This window comes from Nyctibius grandis, chromosome 12, assembly GCF_013368605.1.
Source record: "Nyctibius grandis isolate bNycGra1 chromosome 12, bNycGra1.pri, whole genome shotgun sequence".
NCBI classification, from domain to species: Eukaryota; Metazoa; Chordata; class Aves; order Nyctibiiformes; family Nyctibiidae; genus Nyctibius; species Nyctibius grandis.
The window spans coordinates 21,731,401-21,751,748 of NC_090669.1; the positions used below are offsets into that span (position 1 = coordinate 21,731,401).

General features: G+C 61.7%; 3 protein-coding genes across 4 annotated transcripts in view; 1 reads left to right on the forward strand and 2 right to left on the reverse strand.

Moving 5' to 3' along the window:
* Nucleotides 1–2,492, reverse strand: part of PIEZO1 (piezo type mechanosensitive ion channel component 1 (Er blood group)) — a 25,003-nt gene extending 22,511 nt beyond the window's left edge. For both annotated transcript variants that reach the window (XM_068411678.1, XM_068411676.1), the window contains exon 1: nucleotides 2,331–2,492. In XM_068411678.1, the coding sequence (XP_068267779.1) occupies nucleotides 2,331–2,394 (64 nt within the window). In that variant the 5' untranslated portion in view covers nucleotides 2,395–2,492. The remainder of the gene's footprint in view (nucleotides 1–2,330) is intronic.
* A 2,178-nt stretch (nucleotides 2,493–4,670) lies between these two features.
* Nucleotides 4,671–9,274, forward strand: CDT1 (chromatin licensing and DNA replication factor 1). The gene is made up of 10 exons (XM_068411337.1): nucleotides 4,671–5,140; nucleotides 5,462–5,626; nucleotides 5,707–5,915; nucleotides 6,228–6,422; nucleotides 6,525–6,670; nucleotides 6,923–7,026; nucleotides 7,295–7,483; nucleotides 7,703–7,837; nucleotides 7,919–8,120; nucleotides 8,387–9,274. The coding sequence occupies exons 1-10, from the start codon at nucleotides 4,772–4,774 to the stop codon at nucleotides 8,548–8,550; spliced, it is 1,878 nt and encodes a 625-aa protein (XP_068267438.1). The 5' UTR covers nucleotides 4,671–4,771; the 3' UTR covers nucleotides 8,551–9,274.
* Nucleotides 9,275–11,359: 2,085 nt separating this feature from the next.
* On the reverse strand, nucleotides 11,360–15,056 carry APRT (adenine phosphoribosyltransferase). Its single transcript, XM_068411386.1, has 5 exons — nucleotides 14,971–15,056; nucleotides 14,747–14,850; nucleotides 13,951–14,084; nucleotides 12,879–12,957; nucleotides 11,360–12,761 (listed from the first exon to the last, which is right to left on the reverse strand). Exons 1-5 carry the CDS (start codon nucleotides 15,048–15,050, stop codon nucleotides 12,619–12,621), a joined length of 540 nt encoding a protein of 179 aa, XP_068267487.1. The 5' UTR covers nucleotides 15,051–15,056; the 3' UTR covers nucleotides 11,360–12,618.
* Nucleotides 15,057–20,348: the final 5,292 nt, after the last annotated feature.

Here is a 20,348-nt window from a genome sequence, read left to right on the forward strand (position 1 = left end):
CCCCCTGCAGCAACCCCAGGGGCCAGGGAGAGCCCCAGGGGCAGCGGGGGGCACCCCCAGGAGCCCCCCAGCATCACCCACCCCCCTGGGGCCGTGGGGGGCTTTGCAGAGGGCTCTGCCCGGGCAGAGGGGCCGGTCCTGCACCTCCCATCCCCCTGCGTGCCCGGGGAGGAAACGTGAGTTATTGCTCTTGGAGACAGCCAGTGGCTTCTTTTTTTATTATTTAATATTTTTTTTTCTATTTTTTTTTTTTTCCCCTCCTCTTTTTTTTTTTTTATTTCCCTTCACTTTATAAAAAGCACCTGACCGCAGGAGGCAGCGGGCTGCAGCCCACGCGCCCGCCAGCACCCAGCTGGGCACCAGCCCCCCTGCAGCACCCAGGACCCCCCCCAGCACCCCATCGCCTCCCCGGGGGGGCTCAGCCAGGACGGGTCGTGTCCTCGCCTCACCCCAACTCAGACCCCTCGGTTTGGGGGGGCAGGGGGGCTGCTGCCCCCCTCACCCATCGCTTCTGCCCTGGCACAGCAGAGCCAGGACCGTCACCCAGCGCGGGGGTCCTGGCACAGAGATGCCCACCTCGGCTGGGAAGGCACCTAGGGGGGTTGTGCCCCCCACCCCAGCACCCCGACCAGGCAGGACAGCACCGCGGCGTCCCCCTGTGCCGGGTGGGCACACAGCCATGGCACAACCATGGGGGTCCCTGCCTGCGGGAAGCGGGGGGCTGCCCCCAGCCCTGCCAGGGTCCCAGCTCCCGTGCCTCCCCCTGCCCCGAGCTGGCCGGTAGCCGGAGGCAAACATCCTCCGGAGGTTCGGGAAGAGCCTAATTGCTGGGGAAGGAAGGGCCGCAGGCGGGTCACGCTCCAGGGCTCTTCCTGCCCCCTCCCCAGGTGCAGCGGGACGAGCCACATCCCCCCCGTGCCTCAGTTTCCCCTCGGCGCAGGCGTGAGGCCCCAGGCCCCCCCGAGTCACCAGCACGGCTATTTTGGCAAGTGGCCGGAGCAGGAGGGAGCCACTCTCCCAGGACAACCCCCAAATTTAAACAAGCCACCTACGAGCTCACCGGGGGGGTGACACCGACACCACCGGCGTCACCGTCAGCAGGTCCCACGCCAGAGCGGGGCAAGCGAACCCGGCACAATTTGGGGCCGAATGGGCATAATCGGGGCACCCCATGGGCGAGGCCGCGCCCGGGGGCCACGTGTCGCCCCGCGCACCCACGGGACGCTCCCGCCACCCGGGCAGGCCTCACGTAGGGGCGGCCACCGTCCCTCCCGGGCCCCGCTCGTCCGCAGGGTTATAATTAACCTCCGCACATCCTGCGCGATGCACTGAGTCACTTCTCGGGCGAACCAGGACGGGGAAAGAGAAGCTTTTTTCCAACAGTCACCGACTTCCTCCGCCAGCGAGGCTCAGCCCCGCGCCGGCGGCACCACCGCGCGCCCCGAAACGCCACCGGGACAGCGGCTGCCCAGCCAGCTTGGGTGCACGTCCCTCTCCCTGGGTGACACTACCCCAAAAGTCACATCACCGCTTCCCCCGGGGGGCTGCGGACCCCCTGGCACTGGCAGCCAGACCCTGCCCGTGCCCGGGCACAAGGCGCCCGTTGAACAATCCTGTCTACGGAGAGGTTTTTCCTTCAGCCTCTCCGTAAAGGTAAACGCAGAGTCCCCCGCGCAGGCTCCCCCCCGAGCAGCCCGGGGTTCAAAGAGCCAATTCTTGTCCCGCGTGGCCCAGGACACGGGGATTTTCCAGGCCGGTAGCCAGCCGGTTGCCTCGGTGGGTGGTGCAGCCGCCTCCGAAGGCCAGCGCTGCTGGAAAGGGGCTGGGAGCCACGGCCCCGCAGAGCCTGGCTGGGTGCCCCGCTCCTCGCCATGGCACCCGAGCCAGGCTGGGTGCCAGCTGCCCCCCAGCATCGCCCACCCCAGCACCACCGGGCTGTCCTGGCACCCTCTTTGCCCCCCACCTCGCAAGATGCAGAGGAGCGAGCGGGCTGACACGGCGGTGGCCAAACCGGGGCGCTTTCAGCCCCAACCGGGTGCCCGGGGGTGCGGGTGCCCGCTGGCAGTGCCCGAAGGGGGGGACGCGCACACGCGGGGGCACGGAGAAGTCGCGGCGTTTCCCGAGCGTGGGCTCGGTCCCGCGTGGGGCTGGGGGGGTGCGGGGTGGTCCCCTCTGGGGCTGGGGGGGGGGGGTTGGGGGGGCAGAGGGATCCCGCGTGGGGCTGCGCCCACGCCGCGCGTCCGGTACCGACCCACCCGCCTCCCCCGGGGCCGGCGGCGGCTCCTGGAGCCCCGCGACCCGAGTCACGCGTGGGGCCCCCCCGCACTCACCGGCGAGCAGGGCGAGCGGCAGCAGCAGCCAGTACAGCCCGGCGCCCAGCGCCCGCCGCTCCATGCCCTCAGGCGGCGCCGGGCCGGTCCATGCCCCGCCGTGCCGAGCCGAGCCGTTCCGAACCGTTCCGCCCCGCCGGGGCTGGGCAGGCCCCGCTGGCCCGTCCCGGAGCGCAGCGAACGGACGCGCCTTCCCCCCGCCCCGCTCCCGCCGCCTTTATAAGCGGCACCGCCCGCCCCCCCTCGGCGGCCCGGCCCGGCACGGCCCGGCACGGCCCGCCTAGCGTCCCCTGCCGGCGCGGCAGCCCCGCCACTGCTGCCGCGAGTTGGCCGGTCTCAGCCCTAACGGCAGCGCCGGGGGCGGGGGCGGCTGCAGGAGCGGGAGGGGAAGGGGTGAGCCCGGACCCCGCACCCCCGGACCCCGCACCCCCGGGCCCCGCACCCCACCGACGGCAGCGGGGGCAGCTGCGGCAGGGAAAAAATAGGTATAAAAAATGAAATTAAAAAAAAAGCTGCTGCGTTTCCTGTTTGCTTCGTACAACAAAAAAATGAGGCCGGAGCTAATTCCGGTGTCCCCGGAGCTGGGTGCTCGGTCCCACACCCCCTGAGCTGGGTGCACACCCTGGGCAGCCAGATGCACAGCCACACACCCATGGAGTTGGGTGCCCGTTTGGGGGGAGCTGGGGGCACGGTCACACCCCCCAGAAGCTGGGTGCCACGCTCTGTGCCGCAGCCTGAGCTGTGCCCTGGCCGGGGAGGCAGCGGGTACAGCCAGGGGTGAGGGCAGCACCCAGGGCAGTGCTGGTAACCACCAGCCCCTAACAGGAAGCATCAGCCCATGAAATTCTCCACATTCTTTGGCTTCCCCGCGTTTGTTTTCCGAATATACTCAATAAACTGGCACCAGCTGGCACGTTGCTGACCCTCTCCCCACCTCGGTGGGCTCTGCTCTCCTCCTGGGGCTCCCTCCAGCTCTTGGGGTTCTTCCCCCATCCCAGCCTGGACCTCACGTGTGCCAAACCCGCAGCCACCCGGACACCGCTGCCCACCCCACAGCCCCCGAACCGTGGGCAGGATGGGCCTGAGGGCCCCCGAACACGTGTGTCCAGGTGAGTTTTGTTGGGCACAGCCCCCCACGGAAGCTGGGGCGGGTTGTAGGTGCCCAAACCACCCCGAGCATCCTCAGAGCAGGGACTCAGCCCCTCTATCCAACCCCATGGATACCCAACCCAGAGGGATGCACTCATGTAAATAAAACACTTGCCAACGCCGAGCCACGAGGTCCAGCATTAAAACCACGTCTGTGAGACCCCGGTGTGGAAATTACCACCCCAAAAGCCCCGGGCTGCATCCCCCCACCCAGAATGGCTCCAGGAATGGGTGGTGCATGGCACCCACACTGGCATCTCGCTCCCAGCCCGGCCCCGAGCACCCACCGCACCAGGAACGGAGGCAGTGGGAGTAAATGGGCGCGGGGAACGGCACCCCAGAGCCCTGCCTCGCGCGGCCGGATCCGGCCCTGAGTGGCCCCACTCCACTTTGCCGGCCCCGCTCGGGCTCTAAGAGAGATGCTGGAGAACGAGGCGGCCCCGTAATGTGCTGCGGGCAGGGCCTGAGTGCCCGGCGAGGCGCTTTATGGGCGAGCGAGCTTCCCCCACGTCCGGGCAGCGCCATTAGCACGCGGCCCCGCCGTGGGGCAGGGGGTGCTGCGGGTGCCTCTGGAAGGCCTTGTTCCCACCGCTGGCCCTGGCCACTGGCCGGGACCGCGGACGTGGGGGAAGGCAGCAGTGGCAGCTTCCCTCAAGGGACCCCGTGGCCACCGTGGCAGGGCTTGGTCCCACGCGAGCTGGAAACAAGCAGCTCCCCAACCCCAAGTGCGCTGGGGAGAGCAGATAAGAGGGGTGACCACTAGCCCAGGGGGCTACCTAGGGCCAGCACCATTTCAGGTGCTGTTTGCCCCACTCTCCCCCTGCTCAGGGTCCCCCCCAGCTTGCAGCTCCCCGCACCCTACACCCTGCACCGGGGTAGCCTCCATCCCCGCAGCGGGCAGGGGCGGGCAGGGGCGGGCAGGGGCTCACCGGACCCTAGCCGGGCCCCTGGACCGGGCACTGCAGCATCGGGCAAGCCCGGAGGCCGCCCCGGAACAGGTCTGACCCCCCCCCCCCGGAACGAGTCTAACCCCAGGGAACGGGTCTGACCCCCCGGGGAACGGGTCTGGCCCCGGGCAGCCCCGAGGTGCAGCACGTCTATAAGGAGGCGCGGCGCCTTTAAGAGCCCCGTGGCGCCAATTCCCCCCCACGTGACCCCTCCCGGCCCCCCCGGTGGGCGGGGCCGCGGCCGCGCGGGTTCCCGCCAAGAGCGGCGGCTTTGGCGCGCGCGGTCCCGGCTGCACGTGTCGGCGCGCCGGGATCGGTACCGGTACCGGTACCCCCGCCGCCGCCATGGCTCAGCTCCGCCTCACCGACTTCTTCGGCCGCACCAAGGCGGCTACCGGAGCCCAGGGCAAGCGCGGCGGTGGCCGCCGGCTCAAGGCCGCCCTTGCCGGGCCCCCGGTGCACCGGGAGGAGGAGGAGGAGGAGGGGGGTATCCCGGCGGGGCTCAGCGCTCACCCGCCGCCGCTGCCCGGCTCCCCGCGCACCCCGGCCCGCGGAGGGTCCCCGGCGGTGCGGGGGCTGGCGGGCAGGAAGCGGAGCCGCCGGGAGATGGAAGCGGAGCCGCCGAACGGGGACCGGCCCGGGGAACCGAGCGGGAAGTCGGCGCGGAAGAGGCTGGAGCTGTCCCGGGACGCGGAGCCGGGGCCACCGGCAGCGGTAGGGAGCTGCTGGGGTCGGGGGTGCGCCGCTCCCCCTGGCTGCGGGATGGGGATGGGGGCGTGGGGGGGGGGGGGGGGCGGTCATAAAACCGGGGCACCGTCGCCGGAGCAGCCCCCCCCCCAAGGGCTTGACCCCCCCCCCGCAAGGGTTTGACCCCCCCCCCCCCCAGCCTTCCCCCCTTCTCCTGATGCAGACCCCCTACCCCTAATGCAGACCCCCCTATGGCTTCCCCCACTTCGCGGGGGGGGGACACCGGGCACAGGGTCCCGGTGGGCGGGTTCCCCGCACAGCCTCTAACACCCCTCTGCTGTCCCACAGGTCACCAGCCCTTCGCCTCCGGCCCCCGCTCGCCCCCCGATGCCACCCTCGCCGGACCTGGCAGCGGACCCCCCCGCCAGCACCACCCGCTCCCCCAGCCGGGGGCAGGACGGGGGGACACAGCCCAGCACAGCCCCCCTGGGCACAACCCGGCGCCTGCAGCGGGTACGGGATGAACCCAGGTTTCTGCTCCTCTTCTTTGTGTCTCTCGCCCTGCTCTGACCCTGTGCCCCCTCCCCACCCAGGAGGACCTGGCCGGGCTGCGGTGCCGCCTGCGGAGGGTGAAGGCGCTGGCCCAGCTGCCCCCCGTCCCCGCCGGGGCCAGCACGGACCTGCGGAACCGTCTGGAGCGAGTGCGGCAGCTGGAGCTGCGGATCCGAGAGAAGAAAGCGGGGAGCGGAGCCACGCCGGGAGCGGGGCCGGCGGGGGCGGCAGCTCCTGCGGCGGAGGCCGGGTGAGGAGCAGCTCTGGTGGGAACGTGGGCTTCTGAGCGTGGGCCAAGCCACCCCGACTCTGCCCTGAGCGCTGGGGCATCGGCGTCCCCAGGATGGGTGGTGTGACCCAGGTTGCTCAGAGGAGGGTTTGGGGATGGGGGGAGGAGAGGGGTGTCCCCCCACCAGGGCAGGCACGCAGCTTCTGGGCTCTGCTGGCAGTGGGACCTCTGTCCTGGCCGTTCTCCGTCCCCTCAGGGCTGTCCCAGCGCCGTGTCCCCACACCCGGTGGCTGTCATGTGCGGGGGACCCTGACCCTTCTCCTTCCCCGGCAGCGAGAAGCCCCCCGCGTACCAGCGCTTCCACACCCTCGCACAGGACCTGCCCCCGGGGCTCACGCTGCCCTACAAGTTCAAGGTGCTGGCGGAGATGTTCCGCAGCGTGGACACCATCGCCGGGATGCTCTTCAACCGTGCCGAGACCATCACCTTCGCCAAGGTCAAGCAGGGGGTGCAGGACATGATGCGCAGGTAAGTCGGCAGCAGCGGGCAGCCCCTTTTGGGGGGGGGATGTCGGGGTTGACGCCCTGGTGTGAGCCCTCGGGGTTCCCGATGTGCCCGGGTGCTTTGCAGGCAGTTTGAGGAGCGGCACGTGGGGCAGATCAAGGCGGTGTACCCCACCTCGTACAGGCTGCGCCAGGAGAAGAACGTCCCCACCTTCGGCAACGGCGTGAAGAAGTCTGGCTACCAGCTCACGCTGGAGCCGGTGCTGGGGGAAGGTACGTAGGGGTGGGGGGTCCCAGAGCTGGGGGGGTCCCTGACTCCCCAGGGATGCTTTGCTTGGTCTGTTCACCTACTGCATAACGGCCTGAGCACGGTGGAAGTGGAAAAACACTTTTGGGACAAGTAGGAGGATGATGGGGCAGCGATTCTGGCAGTGGCTCAGCCCCGCAGCAGGGCTCTGGTCTTCTCCTTCCCGAGGCTCTGGGGTTGATGAGATGCCATGGGTGATGCTCGTGTTCTCCCTGCAGAGGACAAGGTGGACGGCCGCCCGCACTTGTCGGCCTCGCGCTTGCTGGAGCGCAGGAAGGAGTTTCACCACAACCTGGTGAACATCATCAAGCAGCACCACACGGTGAGACCCCCCCCCGACACCCTCCGCTGTTGGGGTCTGGGGTTGCTCTGGTCACTATCCAGAGGAGCGGGTGGAAGGACCCAGGCTGGAGGACACGGCTGGTTGCTGGGGGATGCTCTTGGCAGGCCCGTGTGGGTGGTGAGGATGGCAGCTGGAACCTCTCCTGGCTCCCAGTTCCCTCCATGCCATGCTGGGAGCGTGGGGCAATGCCCAGCTGCCCCATACCTGGCCCCATAGGTACCATGACACAGCTCTCATCCCTCTCCAGGCATTCCTGGCCGCCCTCAGCCCTCCCATGGTGGTGCCGGAGGAGAAGCTGACCCGCTGGCATCCTCGCTTCAACGTGGACGAGGTGCCGGACATCAGCCCGGCGGAGCTGCCGCGGCCGCCGCAGGAGGACAGGCTCACCACGGCCCAGGAGGTGCTGAGCGCGGCGCGGGGGATGCTCCCCCCCAAGGTGAGTCGGGCTCTGGCTCCCTCCGAGCTGGCAGACCTCCCACCAGCCGCCTCTCGGGATCGGGGTCGGGATGTTTTAGGGCCACGGGACTCGGAGCAGTGTAAGGTGCAGGAGGGGTGGGATGTGCTGGGCTCAGGGTGGTGGAGGGGAAACTTCTTCCTCCAGCGCAAGCGGCTCCCGGCTCTCACCCAACTCCTCCTCCTCCTTCCCCATGAGCAGATGGAAAAAGCTCTTGCCAACCTGGCCATAAGATCTGCCGAAGCCGGTGCGGGGGAGCCGGTGGTTTCCAAAGCACCGTCCCCTGCCAGCACCTCCAGTGCTCTGAAAGGGGTGTCCCAGGCCCTGCTCGAGAGGGTGAGTAATTTGGTCCTGGCCGTAACGCCGGGGAGGGGGGGGGGGACCTGCCCGTGTCTCACCCCATCTCCGCTCCCCAAGGTCCGGGCGAAGGAGGCGCGGAGGCTGCAGGCGCTGCTGACGCGGGACCCGCGGCAGGAGGAGCGACTTGCCGTGCTGGGGCGGCTGCCGGCCATGGCCCGCGTCCTGCGCAGCGTCTTCGTGGCCGAGAAGAAGCCGGCGCTGACCATGGAGGTGGCTTGTGCCCGCATGGCCGACAGCTACGACGTGCAGATGGCTCCTGGTAGGAAGGCTTTTCTTCTCAGCAAGGGTCATTAGCCATCGGAAGGGGCTGCCCAGGGAGGTGGGGGAGTCACCATCTCTGGAGGGGTTTAAGAAAAGCCTGGCCATGGCACTTAGTGCCCTGGTCTAGTTGCCATGGTGGTGTCAGGGCAACAGTTGGACTTGATGATCCCAGAGGGCTCTTCCAACCTGGTTGATTCTGTGAAAGCAGGGGGAAGGGGCTGCAGAGCTGAGCTCTGACCTGGCGGCTGCCGCTCCTTCTTGCAGGCGAGATGGAGAAACACTTGCGCCTCTTGGCAGAGCTGCTGCCGGACTGGGTGGGGATCCACGCCACCAGGACGGACACCTACATCAAACTGGACAAGGGGAAGGACCTCGGCCTCGTCACCGAGAGGCTCACCAAGGCGGCCAAGGAGGCAGAAGCCCTCTGAGCCCCCCAGGGCTGAGGTTTCCCCCCTGCAATCGCCTCTAGATGTAGCAAATCCCGACCATGCCCTGGGGACTGGTGTGGGCTCACAGGAGGCTCATCCTCAGGGATGTCTGAGGAAGAGCAAAATGCCTTAATTGAACTAATTAATTCATCTGCCAGGGTCCGTGAGGACCGTAGCTCCCCTAACCCTCGAGCTGAAGGCAGGCAGCCCTGGCTCCTGGGGTGACGATGCAAGTGGTGACAAGGAGCCAGTGACTTCTTCTTGGCTTTGATGCGTTCTTCTGGAGGTTCCTCCTGGAGGTTTTTGAGGCAGGAGGTTCCTCCTGGAGGTTTTTGAGGCAGGAGGTTTCTCCTGGAGGTTTTGAGGCAGGAGGTTTCTCCTGGAGGTTTTGAGGCAGGAGGTTTCTCCTGGAGGTTTTGAGGCAGGAGGTTTCTCCTGGAGGTTTTGAGGCAGGAGGTTTCTCCTGGAGGTTTTGAGGCAGGAGGTTTCTCCTGGAAGTTTTTGAGGCAGGAGGTTTCTTCCCTTAACTGGGCCCTGGTGGGGTGGAGGCAGGACTGGGCAGGGTGAGAGGGGGACAGGAGTGAGAGAAGAAGTCACCAATTGATGTTTTTTGGCATTCTGGACCTTGTTCTGTTTTTAAGGGAGGGCAAACGCATCTCCAGCGCTCGCTGGAAAGAACTACAGAACTTGTCAAAACATATTTGTATTAAATGTTTTAAATGGAGCTGACTCGTGTGAACCCAGCGCTGTCCCCCCGCGAGCCGCCTGCCCGCGCCGCGTTAGCCCCGCGCTTCTCCATGGCAATTGGCACCGTCCGGCGCACACGGGGAAGGGCTGGGGCGTCATCCAGCTCCTGGAGAAAGGCTGACTGGAAAAAGTGAGCGTGGGTTCGCTGGGAACTGAATGCAGCTTTTGTAAGGAGGGCCTGCGGGGCAGGGGGTGGGTGCAGGGGGGCTTTTTCCCAGGGGAAACCCCTCATCACTCATCTGGTGGCTTGGGAAGAGGGACAAAGAGGGTGGTGGTGGCTGTGGAGGTGCCAGCCTGGCCCACCTGGGAGGTGGGAGCTGCCCCTGCCCAGTGTCTGGCACAGCTTGCACCGTGTCCCCAAACTCCTCTGGGGTCAGCATGGGGCATCAAGGACTTACGTGGAAAGGTGCCCGTCCTTCATCCCGCTGGTGGGACCACGCTGGTCCAGGGAAGCCTCCCCACCAGATGCACCAGTCTCAGAAGCTGGCGGCATTGACAGTATCCATAGCGCTGCCTCTTCCTCCTCCTCTTCCTCCTCCAGGACCCTGGTTGCTGTTCTGCAGGCCAGCTGGCCAGCACTGCTGGTAGGAGGTAGCCCGTATTCCAGGGAGGAGGGTTTAAAGCCGGCCCAGAGGCTGGAGGAGGGATGCAGAGGGCTGGGGTGCGAGGCTGGGCTCTGGGGTGTGCTGAACAGATGTTGATGCAGCGGGGGGGAACTGGGATCAGGGGGGAACGGGGTTCAGGGGGAGTTGGGTTCAAGAGGAGTCAGGTTCAAGGGGAGTGGGGTTCAGGGGGACTTGGGTTCAGGGAGAGCTGGGCTCAAGAGGAGCTGGGTTCAGGGGGGAGCTGGGTTCGGGAGGAGCCTGGGTTCAAGAGGACCCGAGTTCAGGAGGAGCTGGGTTCAAAGGGAGTGGGGTTCAGGGGGATTTGGGTCCAGGGAGAGACGGGTTCAAGGGGAGTGGGGATCAGGAGAATCTAGGTTCAAGAGGAGCTGGGTTCAAGGGGAATTGGGTTCAGGGGGAGTCGGGTTTAAGGGGAGCTGGGTTCAGGGGGAGCCTGGCTTCAAGAGGACCCAAGTTCAGGGGGACCCGAGTTCAGGAGGAGCTGGGTTCAAGGAGAATTGGGATCAGGGGGAGCTGGGTTTGGAGGGAGCCCGGGTTTAGGGGGACCCGAGTTCAGGAGGAGCCGGGTTCAAGGGGAGTGGGGCTCAAGAGGAGCCGGGTTTGGTAGCCTGGCAGACAGGCGTGTGCCCCAGGGGAGCTCTCCGCCAGCTCCCGTTCTGCTGCTCAGTACAAACCTTTCCCCCTGCCTGGCACCCACCCTGCGCCGCCTCTACAAGCAACTACATCACTGGGTGCTCACAGCCCCAGCGCCAAGGCACCGTCCCCGCGTCCCCTGATGTCACCCCTTGGCCCCGCGCGCGGCCACCTCTGGCACGGGCAGGGCTTACGCTCGCTTCCCCAGCACGCAGCTGCTTTCCATGGCTCTGCCGGGTGGAACTAAGATTTTCCCTTCCCCGCCTCGCAGCAGGGACCCTCTCCTCGTGCCAAGTCCGCGCGCGAGGCGCTGCCTCCCTTGGCTCCGCGCAGGGGCTGGCTGCGAACACCAGTGCCCTGGGGTAGGTTTCTCCCAGGGGAACGGTGTTTCTCAGCACAAATCCAGCAGCACTCAAGTGGCTTTTCAGGAACCGGTGATAAAAATAACCCGAAGAGCCCTTCCAAGAGCCAGGGCTGGGTGTGCGGCGTCCCCAGGCGCTGGATGGGGATGGGGAGCTGAGCTGCGGGGGCTTGGGCTGTGCTCCCACTGGCACTGGGCACTGCCACAGCAACCCAGTGGGACCAGCCTGGGTACCCCCCTCCAGCCAGGCAGGGGGAAGAGATACCTAAATAGGGCAGTCATGGTAAGCATCTTCCTTCCAAGCATTTGGGGGGGGCACAGGGGAGCTCAGGCCACAGCCTCGCTGTCCCCTGACAGGAGGACACTCACGAGGGTAATTAACGGCTTCACCTACTGCAAGAACAGCTCTGAGACAGTTTAGAAAAAAATAAAAATAAACCCCAGCGTTTATTTCACCAGTGAGTTCAGCCCCTGCCACGACAGGGACACAGTCCCTGGTGTTTTGGGGCATGGGAACGTTTTGGCACAGTGGGTTTTAGCTACTCCTGTGACCAACCTGAACCGTGCTAGAAGGAGCATCTCCAACCCCCATATCACCCACCCCCCAAGCCCAGGGACACCGCCAGAGCCCAGCTGCAAGCTGACACCTTTTCCTTCTGTCCTGTGGCCTTATCTGACACCAAACACACCAACCAGAACGGGCTCCAAACCGGCATCATCCTCTCAACATCCTGATGGCCTGGTGTGAGCTACAGCAGAGAGCAACCAGCCCATCCTCTGAAGTTAAATACAGAGGGATTTATCCCTCAAATAATTGTGAATGCCCATCTTCTGTGTTTCTTTGGCAAATTTTTAAGGGGTTCCTCAGAGGCTGACCAGGGGAACTGTCGCTCCCAAAGCTCTCAGACCCCTCCTCCTGCCTCGGCAGCAGTATTCTCACTTTGGTCTCCTATAAAAATAAATATTCAGTGAAGCTGCATCTTGGTTTCTGTCCCCCAAAACAATCAGCCTGCTCCTTCCTCACAAAAGGATGAACTGCAAAAAGGATCCTTACACTCAACCTTAATCTGTGGCTTGGACAATAAACAAGACTTCTCTGGACTGTGCTGTCTGGAGTGAGTCCAGAGGAGAGCGACCAAGCTGGTGAAGGGTCTGGAGGGTCTGACCTCTGAGGAACAGCTGAGGGAGCTGGGGGTGTTTAGCCTGGAGAAGAGGAGGCTCAGAGGTGACCTTAGTGCAGTCTACAACTACCTGAAGGGAGGTTGTAGCGCAGTGGGAGTCGGCCTCTTCTCCCAGGCAACCAGCGATAGGACAAGAGGACACAGCCTCAAGCTTGGCCAGGGGAGGGTCAGGTTGGACATGAGGAAGCATTTCTTCTCAGCAAGGGTCATTAGGCATTGGAAGGGGCTGCCCAGGGAGGTGGTGGAGTCACCATCTCTGGAGGGGTTTAAGAAAAGCCTGGCCATGGCACTTAGTGCCCTGGTCTAGTTGCCATGGTGGTGTCAGGGCAATGGTTGGACTCGATGATCCCAGAGGGCTCTTCGAGCCTGACTGATTCTGTGATTCTGTGATAGTACAGCAGCTGGCCAGGATTAAAATTGTAGGTTCACCCCCCCACCACCCACCCCCTCGTGACATCAAGTCACCGAATAAAGCCCGAACTCGTGCACAGCTCACGGCGTGTTCCCTTCTCCCGGCTCCTCCTCAGTCATACTGCAGCAGGGAGTAGAACGGGACAGACTTGAGCTTTTCCGACCCTTTCAGGGGTTTCAGCTCGATGACCACCAGGCACTCCAGGACCTCGGCCTCCAGCCGCTTCAGCAGCTCGCAGGCTGCACACATGGTACCTGCACGACACAGAAACACCATCACCCGAGGGATGCTCTGCACCCCACAGCCGCTCCTGCTGCCACCAACACGCCTGCGTGGGTTACACGTGCTCCGACGCCGCCTGCTTCTCTCACCTCCCGTTGCAAGCAAGTCATCTACAATAACGACTTTCTGTCCCGGTTCCACGGCGTCACTCTGGATTTCCAGTTCAGCCTGCGGGGTGGAAAGAGCAGCTTCATTTTAGTCTTGTCTTACAGACTTCACAACCAGCGAACGTAGTGGAATGCAGGCAAGTCTTCAACCTTAACACTCAGCACCTAAAATCCCCCAAAAACCACATATTCCAGCTACAGGGGAGTGCCACGGAAATATACAGCGGGTTAGGGGATTGCTGGGCCAACCCTCTGGCACGGCCAGGTCCTGAATGTTCATCAAGTTATGGTCCCATCATGAAACCTTCTCCTGAAGCAGCTCTCCAGTGGGGAAAATCTCCTGTAATCCCAGAATCAATGAGGTTGGAAGAGCCCTCTGGGATCATCGAGTCCAACCGTTGCCCTGACACCACCATGGCAACTAGACCAGGGCACTAAGTGCCACGTCCAGGCTTTTCTTAAACCCCTCCAGAGATGGTGACTCCACCACCTCCCTGGGCAGCCCCTTCCAATGGCTAATGACCCTTTAATGCTCCGGGCTGGAGCGCTCTGCCTTGACAGCACCACCAAGCCAGACCCAAACCGTCCCAGGCACACGGCCTGGGTCAGGCAAACTGGTCCCATGCAGGGGTTGGCCCAAACAATCCTCAAATAACACCGAGGTTTGGTGTTTGTGCTGCCGTTAGTCACCAGCAGTAGTGTGTTAGGAGGCTGCTCTCTAACTGGGGAGGCTGCGGCGCTACGAGGCGAGCGTGCTGGTTTGGAGCCGTGCAGTAAAGGCATCGACTTATGGCACTTACTGGAAGAGAGGGAAACACACTCCGCGTTCGTGCCCCTGAATTCAAGCCAAAGAAAGCAATTTAGCACCGAGTCTTATCACCCCCCCACAACCAAATCACGGCGCGGTGAAGCTCCTGAAGCTCGTGCCCTGCCAGGCTGCGAAACCCAGCTTGGGGACCCCCCCCCACCACCAGTTTCATCACCCCATTCCCTTGCTGACACCCCCCAGCTCTCCATCAACAGGCCTGGAAACCTTCTCCTCCCTGGGCGTTACCTTCCCATACTCAAGGGCGTAGGAGACCGACTCGGTGGGACCGGGAAGCTTCCCCTTCTTGCGTATGAGCACGAAGCCAATGCCCAGTCTCTGAGCCACGGGGGGGCCGATGAGGAAGCCGCGGGAGTCCAGGCCTGGGGGAGCAGAGCAGCAAGAGTGTCACACCAGAGCCCTTCGACCAGCCCATTTTGCCTCCCCTCTAGCTCTTCTTAGAGATAAGCTCAGCGAAGCCCCGGTATCAGTTCCACCACACAGCCAGGGACTTTGCACCACAGACTTGAGTTATCACCAGGCCCTCGGAGCAGGTTTGATTGTGACTCCTTGAACTTTGGGCTATCGCCCAGCCCAAGCACTTCCATTCTCAGCCCCTTCCATAGGTGTGTTGCAACGCCTTATCACCACCAAGGCTGGTTCTGTTGGCTTGAAAAGGGCCCTTGAGGAGCAAAACACTCTGGAACAGGGTCTGCCTGCCACGGGGACTGCGTGAGAGCTTAGGGGCACAGCCCAGCAGGCTTTCAGTACGCCCTGAATGATTCTTTTTTTAATTATGAAAGCAACGAATGATGAAATTGGTACTGAAGTATCATCAGATGGCGCCTGCCACATCCAAAACCAGTATTTCAGGATACTGAAATTAAGGGTATAACCTGTCCCGGTTATTACCCTACGATAAAGGCCAACGTTTGGGTGATTATAGTGTCCAAGGGCTACAGTATTTGCTGCCCCACCAGCAGAGGAGCCTCCCCACGCCTCCCGCCCGAGGACACGGCGCTGAGATGTTTCAACCACCACTCACCTGCGATAAAGTCGATTTTGGGGAAAGACGCTCTCAAATGATCCTCTAGAAGATCAATCAAAGTCCTGAAAGCTGCAGGATCCTTCAGCAAGGGGCTGATGTCGCTGTAAAGAGAGGGAGAGCGGTCAGCTGCCTCCGGGGGCCGGCATCCCACCGAGCTCCTCCGCCCCGGGGATGGGCTGTGGAGGAGGGGGATGGCGGCGAGCCCCCGGCCCCGCCCGCACCGGAACAACACGCCGGGCACCGGAAAGTCGGGGAAGGGCCGCACGCGGTCCCGGACCCGCCGCAGCCGCTGCTCGCTCATGGCGGCCCCGCTCTGCGCAGCCCCGCACCGCGCAGCGCCGGCCGGGCGGGGCTCCGGGGGGGCGGGCGGCCCTGCACCGCCTCCGGGGGGGCGGGCGGCGGCTGCGGGCACGGGGCGCTGGGAGCACCGAGCCCCGGAGCCCCGGTGCATGGAGCTCTGGCACCCCGGAGCCCCGGTCTCCCGGTACATGGAGCTCTGGCACCCCGGTACCCCGGTGCGTGGAGCTCTGGCACCCCGGTACCCCGGTGTGTGGAGCTCTGGCACCCTGGAGCCCCGGTCCCTCAGTGCATGGAGCTCTGGTACTCAGGGGCACAGAGCCCCCAATGCACAGAGCTCTGGTACCCCGGGGCATGGAGCCCCGGTCCCCCCAGTACATGGAGCTCTGGCACCCCGAAGGTCCAGTCCCCCGGTGCATGGAGCTCTGGCACCCCCGTGCACCGATCCCCCTGTACATGGAGCCCTGGCACCCCAGGGCACAGAGCCCCAACCCGCCCCAGTACACGGAGCTCAGGTACCCCAGTGCTCAGAGCCCCAATCCTGTCAGTGCACGAAGCTCTGGTACCCTGATACACAGAGCCCCAACCCTGTTGGTGAACGGAGTTCTGGCACCCTGGGGCCACACCTGCCCGGGTGCACGGATATCTGGCACCCCAACATGCTGAGTACCATCTCCCCAGTGCATGGAGCCCTGCTACCCTGCAGCACAGAGCTCTGATGACAGAGCCTGGGTGCTCCTGCTGCACGGACCCCTGGTAGCCCAGTCCCCATGCTGAAGGGTGCTCTGGTACCTGCAGCATGTGGACCTGTATCTTCCCAGTGCTCGGAGCCCCAGGACCCTGCCTTGCCCCAGCCAGCTTGGGAAAAGGGGTCCCACGCCCAGGGGTTACGCTTCCACCCCTCTTTACCCCTGCCCTGTGCCTCGCACAGATAGCAAACTTGCTAGGACTAAACTATTTCACGCTTTTCTGTCCCTCGTCACCTCTTGTGAACCCCTGGAATGGCATTTTGTGTTTGTTAAAACCGTTGGTTTGGATTACCCTCGTGGGGGATGATAACACAGCCCGTACCGCAGGTCAGGGCGCTCTCACACAGCTCCCATCTCCCATCTGCTGATGGTCGAGGAGCCGTTTGCCCGTGCAAAATGCACTGTGGGCAGGAGACACGCTGCTGAATGAGGCCAGATCTCCTCTTACATGAGCGAATACGACCTGGACCAGGTCCCAGCGCATCTGGGTACAACCCGCTGCAGAAAGCAAAGGCAGCTCTAGCGTGTAACAGCCCTGGCCGAGCTCAGTGCTGGATGCTGATAGCTGTGATGGCATCAGCTTCAGCTCCACACCCTCCGGCCGGCCGTTAGGGCCTGTCCCCGAGGCGGGGGACGGGTGCCAGCAGCTAGCCAGGTATTCTGCAGTGGTGTGACGCAGACCCGGTGGGCTGGGTGCTCAGGGCTGCAGCAGCCTGGTACTGAACGCAGAGCTGCCTTCTCCTACTCTCGCTGGACCAGTCGCTCCCAACAGCCCTGTGGGTCCTCCCTGCTACGAGAAGCGGCTGGCAGGAGGGGAAGCTGGTCCCCTCTCCAGCTTAGCAACGGGCTCGTAGGCACAGCACGGCTCTCGACACCCCCGATTCTGCCCACATCCCAGCATCTGACACGTCCTTGGTGCAAACCCTCGGGAATCATTTGCCGCACACTCAATCCTCCTCTGCCCCGTTTCCTTCCCAATTCATCTCTAAACAGCACAAAGAAACCTGTTTAACAGATGTCTGCCCGAGGTGCCAACGGAGACGAGCCGAATGCCAGCGCAAACGTTGCTCCCTGTCTCACTGAGTATTGTCAGAGGCAGCCCAGGAGGTCAGCGTGCTCCCGTCACCACCATTCCCTCCCAGACTAAGATTTTCCCTGAAGTCAGATTATCTCTTTGGCACCAGAAAAATCCTCTCTAGCAGCTGTTCCAGCGAAGCAAACCCAAAGCACGCAGCCTTCCACTGGAACAGGGGCTCCGCAACACCCTCGGACGAGCTGGAAGGGTTTCTCTTGTAACCTTCCCAACCCCGACACCGGACAATGAGTTATTCCAGCAACTCCTCTTCTTCCTGGCAGCTGGAAGCGATGGAATTTCTCTGCCTACCCATGGAAACAAGCAGGAGCTGGGAAAGGGCCTCTCTGCAGCCTGCCTGCGGTGCAAACACCAGGCACCCCTGCCTTCTGCCTCTCGCTAAGCTGGGGTCTTCATCACACTTGTTTGTGACCCTCCTACACAATCCCCACCGTTACTAACAAGACACCACCACATTTTTCTCAAGGCTAAGTGAGGTTCCCAGGGCCCTCACGCCAACCGACCCCAGGCAAAGCAGCTCTCACCAGGATGAGCCCCCGAGGGCTCCCACCGGTCCCTCCGCCTCCAGCAGCCGGGTGAAGAAGCAGCTGGGGGGGTCCCTCCTCCTCGGGTGCAGGATCAGGCCTCTCACACAGCATCAGTTCTGCCAAGAAGAACATAAAGGTTACACCAAATCGGACTTGTGATGATTCAGCTGCCAGAAATTATGCCACATGCCAGCTCAGGTTTAACAACCAACATCTCTCAGATCTCTGTCAGAACTTCACCTCATTAATCCTCCGTTTCAAAGGACAGGAATTGCACCTACCAGTACAGACTGGTTTTTAACATCCAAAGTAGATCAGTTTTCCCTGTAATCGTTCAACTTTTCAAACAACAGCGCTCACTCCTACCGCAATTTCCATCTGAAAAGAACTTTCCTAAGACCAATTTCCAAATGTGATGTCAAAGGACTTGGGCTCTGGAATATCACCGGGGAGGTGTCTCAGATCTGGCCCCCCCGGAGGGTACTGCAGCAGGGGGACACTGGTTCACCTCTCTTTTGGACAGAGGGAATTGGTGATTTAAAAGTGCTTTGAGATGCTGATATGCAAGAGGTTATTAGCTGGTGAACGTAGAAACTGGGGGTATAAAAGCTGGAGAGCTAACTTGGATCAGCTTAACCAGGCAAGCAGAAGAGCTGGGCTGAGCAGGGAAGTTTCTGTTCCGTTAAGGATTTTAAAAACTTCAGCGTGAAGTGGAACAAAATGCCCCAAATTTCAACACACCCCACAAGGGGAAAGGAGAACTAAAATTTCCTTTTAAATCCACTGGAACGTTTCGTTTCAATTTCAGCTTTAGAAATGCATGCACTTTAAACCCATTTTTTTTTAAAAAACAAATTTGAAATATCTTATTTCAACAGCAGAAGAATGTGGTTCCCCAGCCAGCTCCTGGGGCTCGGGCCCGAAGCGTCCCCCCTAAAAGAGGCGAAAGCATCGTGAACCAGCTCTGCCCTTCCACAGCATCCTTGTTTGCCCGGAGCCAAACCCAGCACCTCCTGCAGCAGGATGGATCAGGCCCCTGGAGAAGACACAAACCCCCTCTCTGCTCTGGCCAGCCTGGTCGGGGATTTTGAGTCGGATCCAGCACTAATGGATTTGGCACGCGTTCCTTGTCCGGGGCCAAGGGGCTTTTCAGCCCCGATCCCTTTCAGATGGGAACCGTGCTACCAACCTACAGCTCGCCCAGAGGGTATCAAGTGACTCCAGGAGGGAAAAAGGCTCAGAGAATCCCACGCCAGCTGCCAGATCGGCTCTCTCGAGAAGCTGGATGGCAGAGGGCTTTTTACACTCCTGAAACCACAGGCTTTTGGCTAAGGATCCACCTTTATTTAGGATTTATATAATCTGAACTAGTCTTCGAGCAACAACAAAACTATAAACGGTGGAAAGGGATACAAAGAAAACAGGCAAATGGAGTCTTTAGCAGTGTTTAAAATAGCCCGTTTCCAAAGGAAAAAAGAACCTAAAATGAGAGTTCACTTCTTCCCTTACAACTGTTCTTAAAAACAGTTTAATTCAAGAGGCACTGCCGTGTTGCTTTCTGATAACCTATGAAAAACATCAAAGACTATCAGGAAACAAAAGCAAAAGTCTATTTCCAAGTATAACTGTTAAGAGAAACGGAAAACAAGCCACTCTAACTGCAAAAACAGTTATTTGGATACAGAACAAGCACTCAAGAGTAACTCTTGAGTAGTTTGCAAAGTTTCCCAGTGCTGAGGACAACAGCAAGATCCCTGGGGAGAGATCTCTTGCCTAGCCGTGCTGAAGAGCAACTCTGCAGGCAATAAACTGCCTCCCAGCACCGCCTGCCCCTCCAAAGCCCCCATTCAAACCGTTCTCACCTTCAAAAGGTCTTTCTTCAGCTGCTGGAATTGTTTTGCATGGTGACTGCAAAGATGTCCTCGTTGGAAAAAAGAGTATTCTCCAACCGCTGGGAGATCCTCACCTCTTTCTGTGAAACCAGGAGGCTTTTGGAAGCTGTCCACCACGTCCAGCAAAGCTCGACTCGGCAGGTACTGCCAGCTTCAACGCGGCAGCGAGTGTCCCAAGCTCAAGAGCCTCCTTCTTGGTGATATTAGTCCCAGTTCCTTTAGTAAAAGCCCACTGGCATCCTCAGCGCTCGCCCGAAAACTCAGTCCTCAGACTTTCTCAGCAATACGTGGGGATCGCTCGCTCTCGTTCCCAACGTGCCCATTTCCACCTCTAACACCGTGCTCCTCAGCTCCCCATTTAAAAGGCAGAGACACGTTATCTTTCCTCACAGTTTGCAGGGCATTAACCTTGCCTCTGAGTGTTGGGAATTGATCTGCTTTCCAGTTCCAGTGTTCAGATCCCCAAATTGTCGGTCCAGAGAGACTAATTTGCCACCGAAATAATCCATTTGTCACTGCAGGATTTTAAATCAAGGCTCCGTTTTTGCAGCCGTGGACTGTAAATGCAGTAGGACTTTTTTTTTCCACGATTATTAGTTCCATCAATTTCAGAAGCTTCTTTGCATGGAGGGTCGGATGATAACACAGCCTCAGGGGCAGAGCAGGGAGACTCGAGAGGCTCAGCTAATTGGCATTTAAAGGCAAGAAAGAAATTCCTTGGACTATTAGCCCAGGCAGAAATTAAGCTTTTAGCAGATGTGTTTAAATATAAAGACAAAAAAGTCACGTGGAAGCAGTCTCAGACAGACGTCATCTTTCCTTCAGCTCTTGTCTTGCAGCTTGAGAAAGGAAGCCACCACCAAACCAGCTTCACTGCCTCAAGTCCCCGACCAGCCAGGAAACCCCACCAGACCCATCCTCCATCGCCCAGTACTGCACACACAACCCCAGGCAGGTCCCAGGGGCAGCTCCTGCAAAGCCACCGCCTGCCCCAGTACGGGCAGTTCCCCAAACTGGGCAACTATCACTGGACCAGCTTCA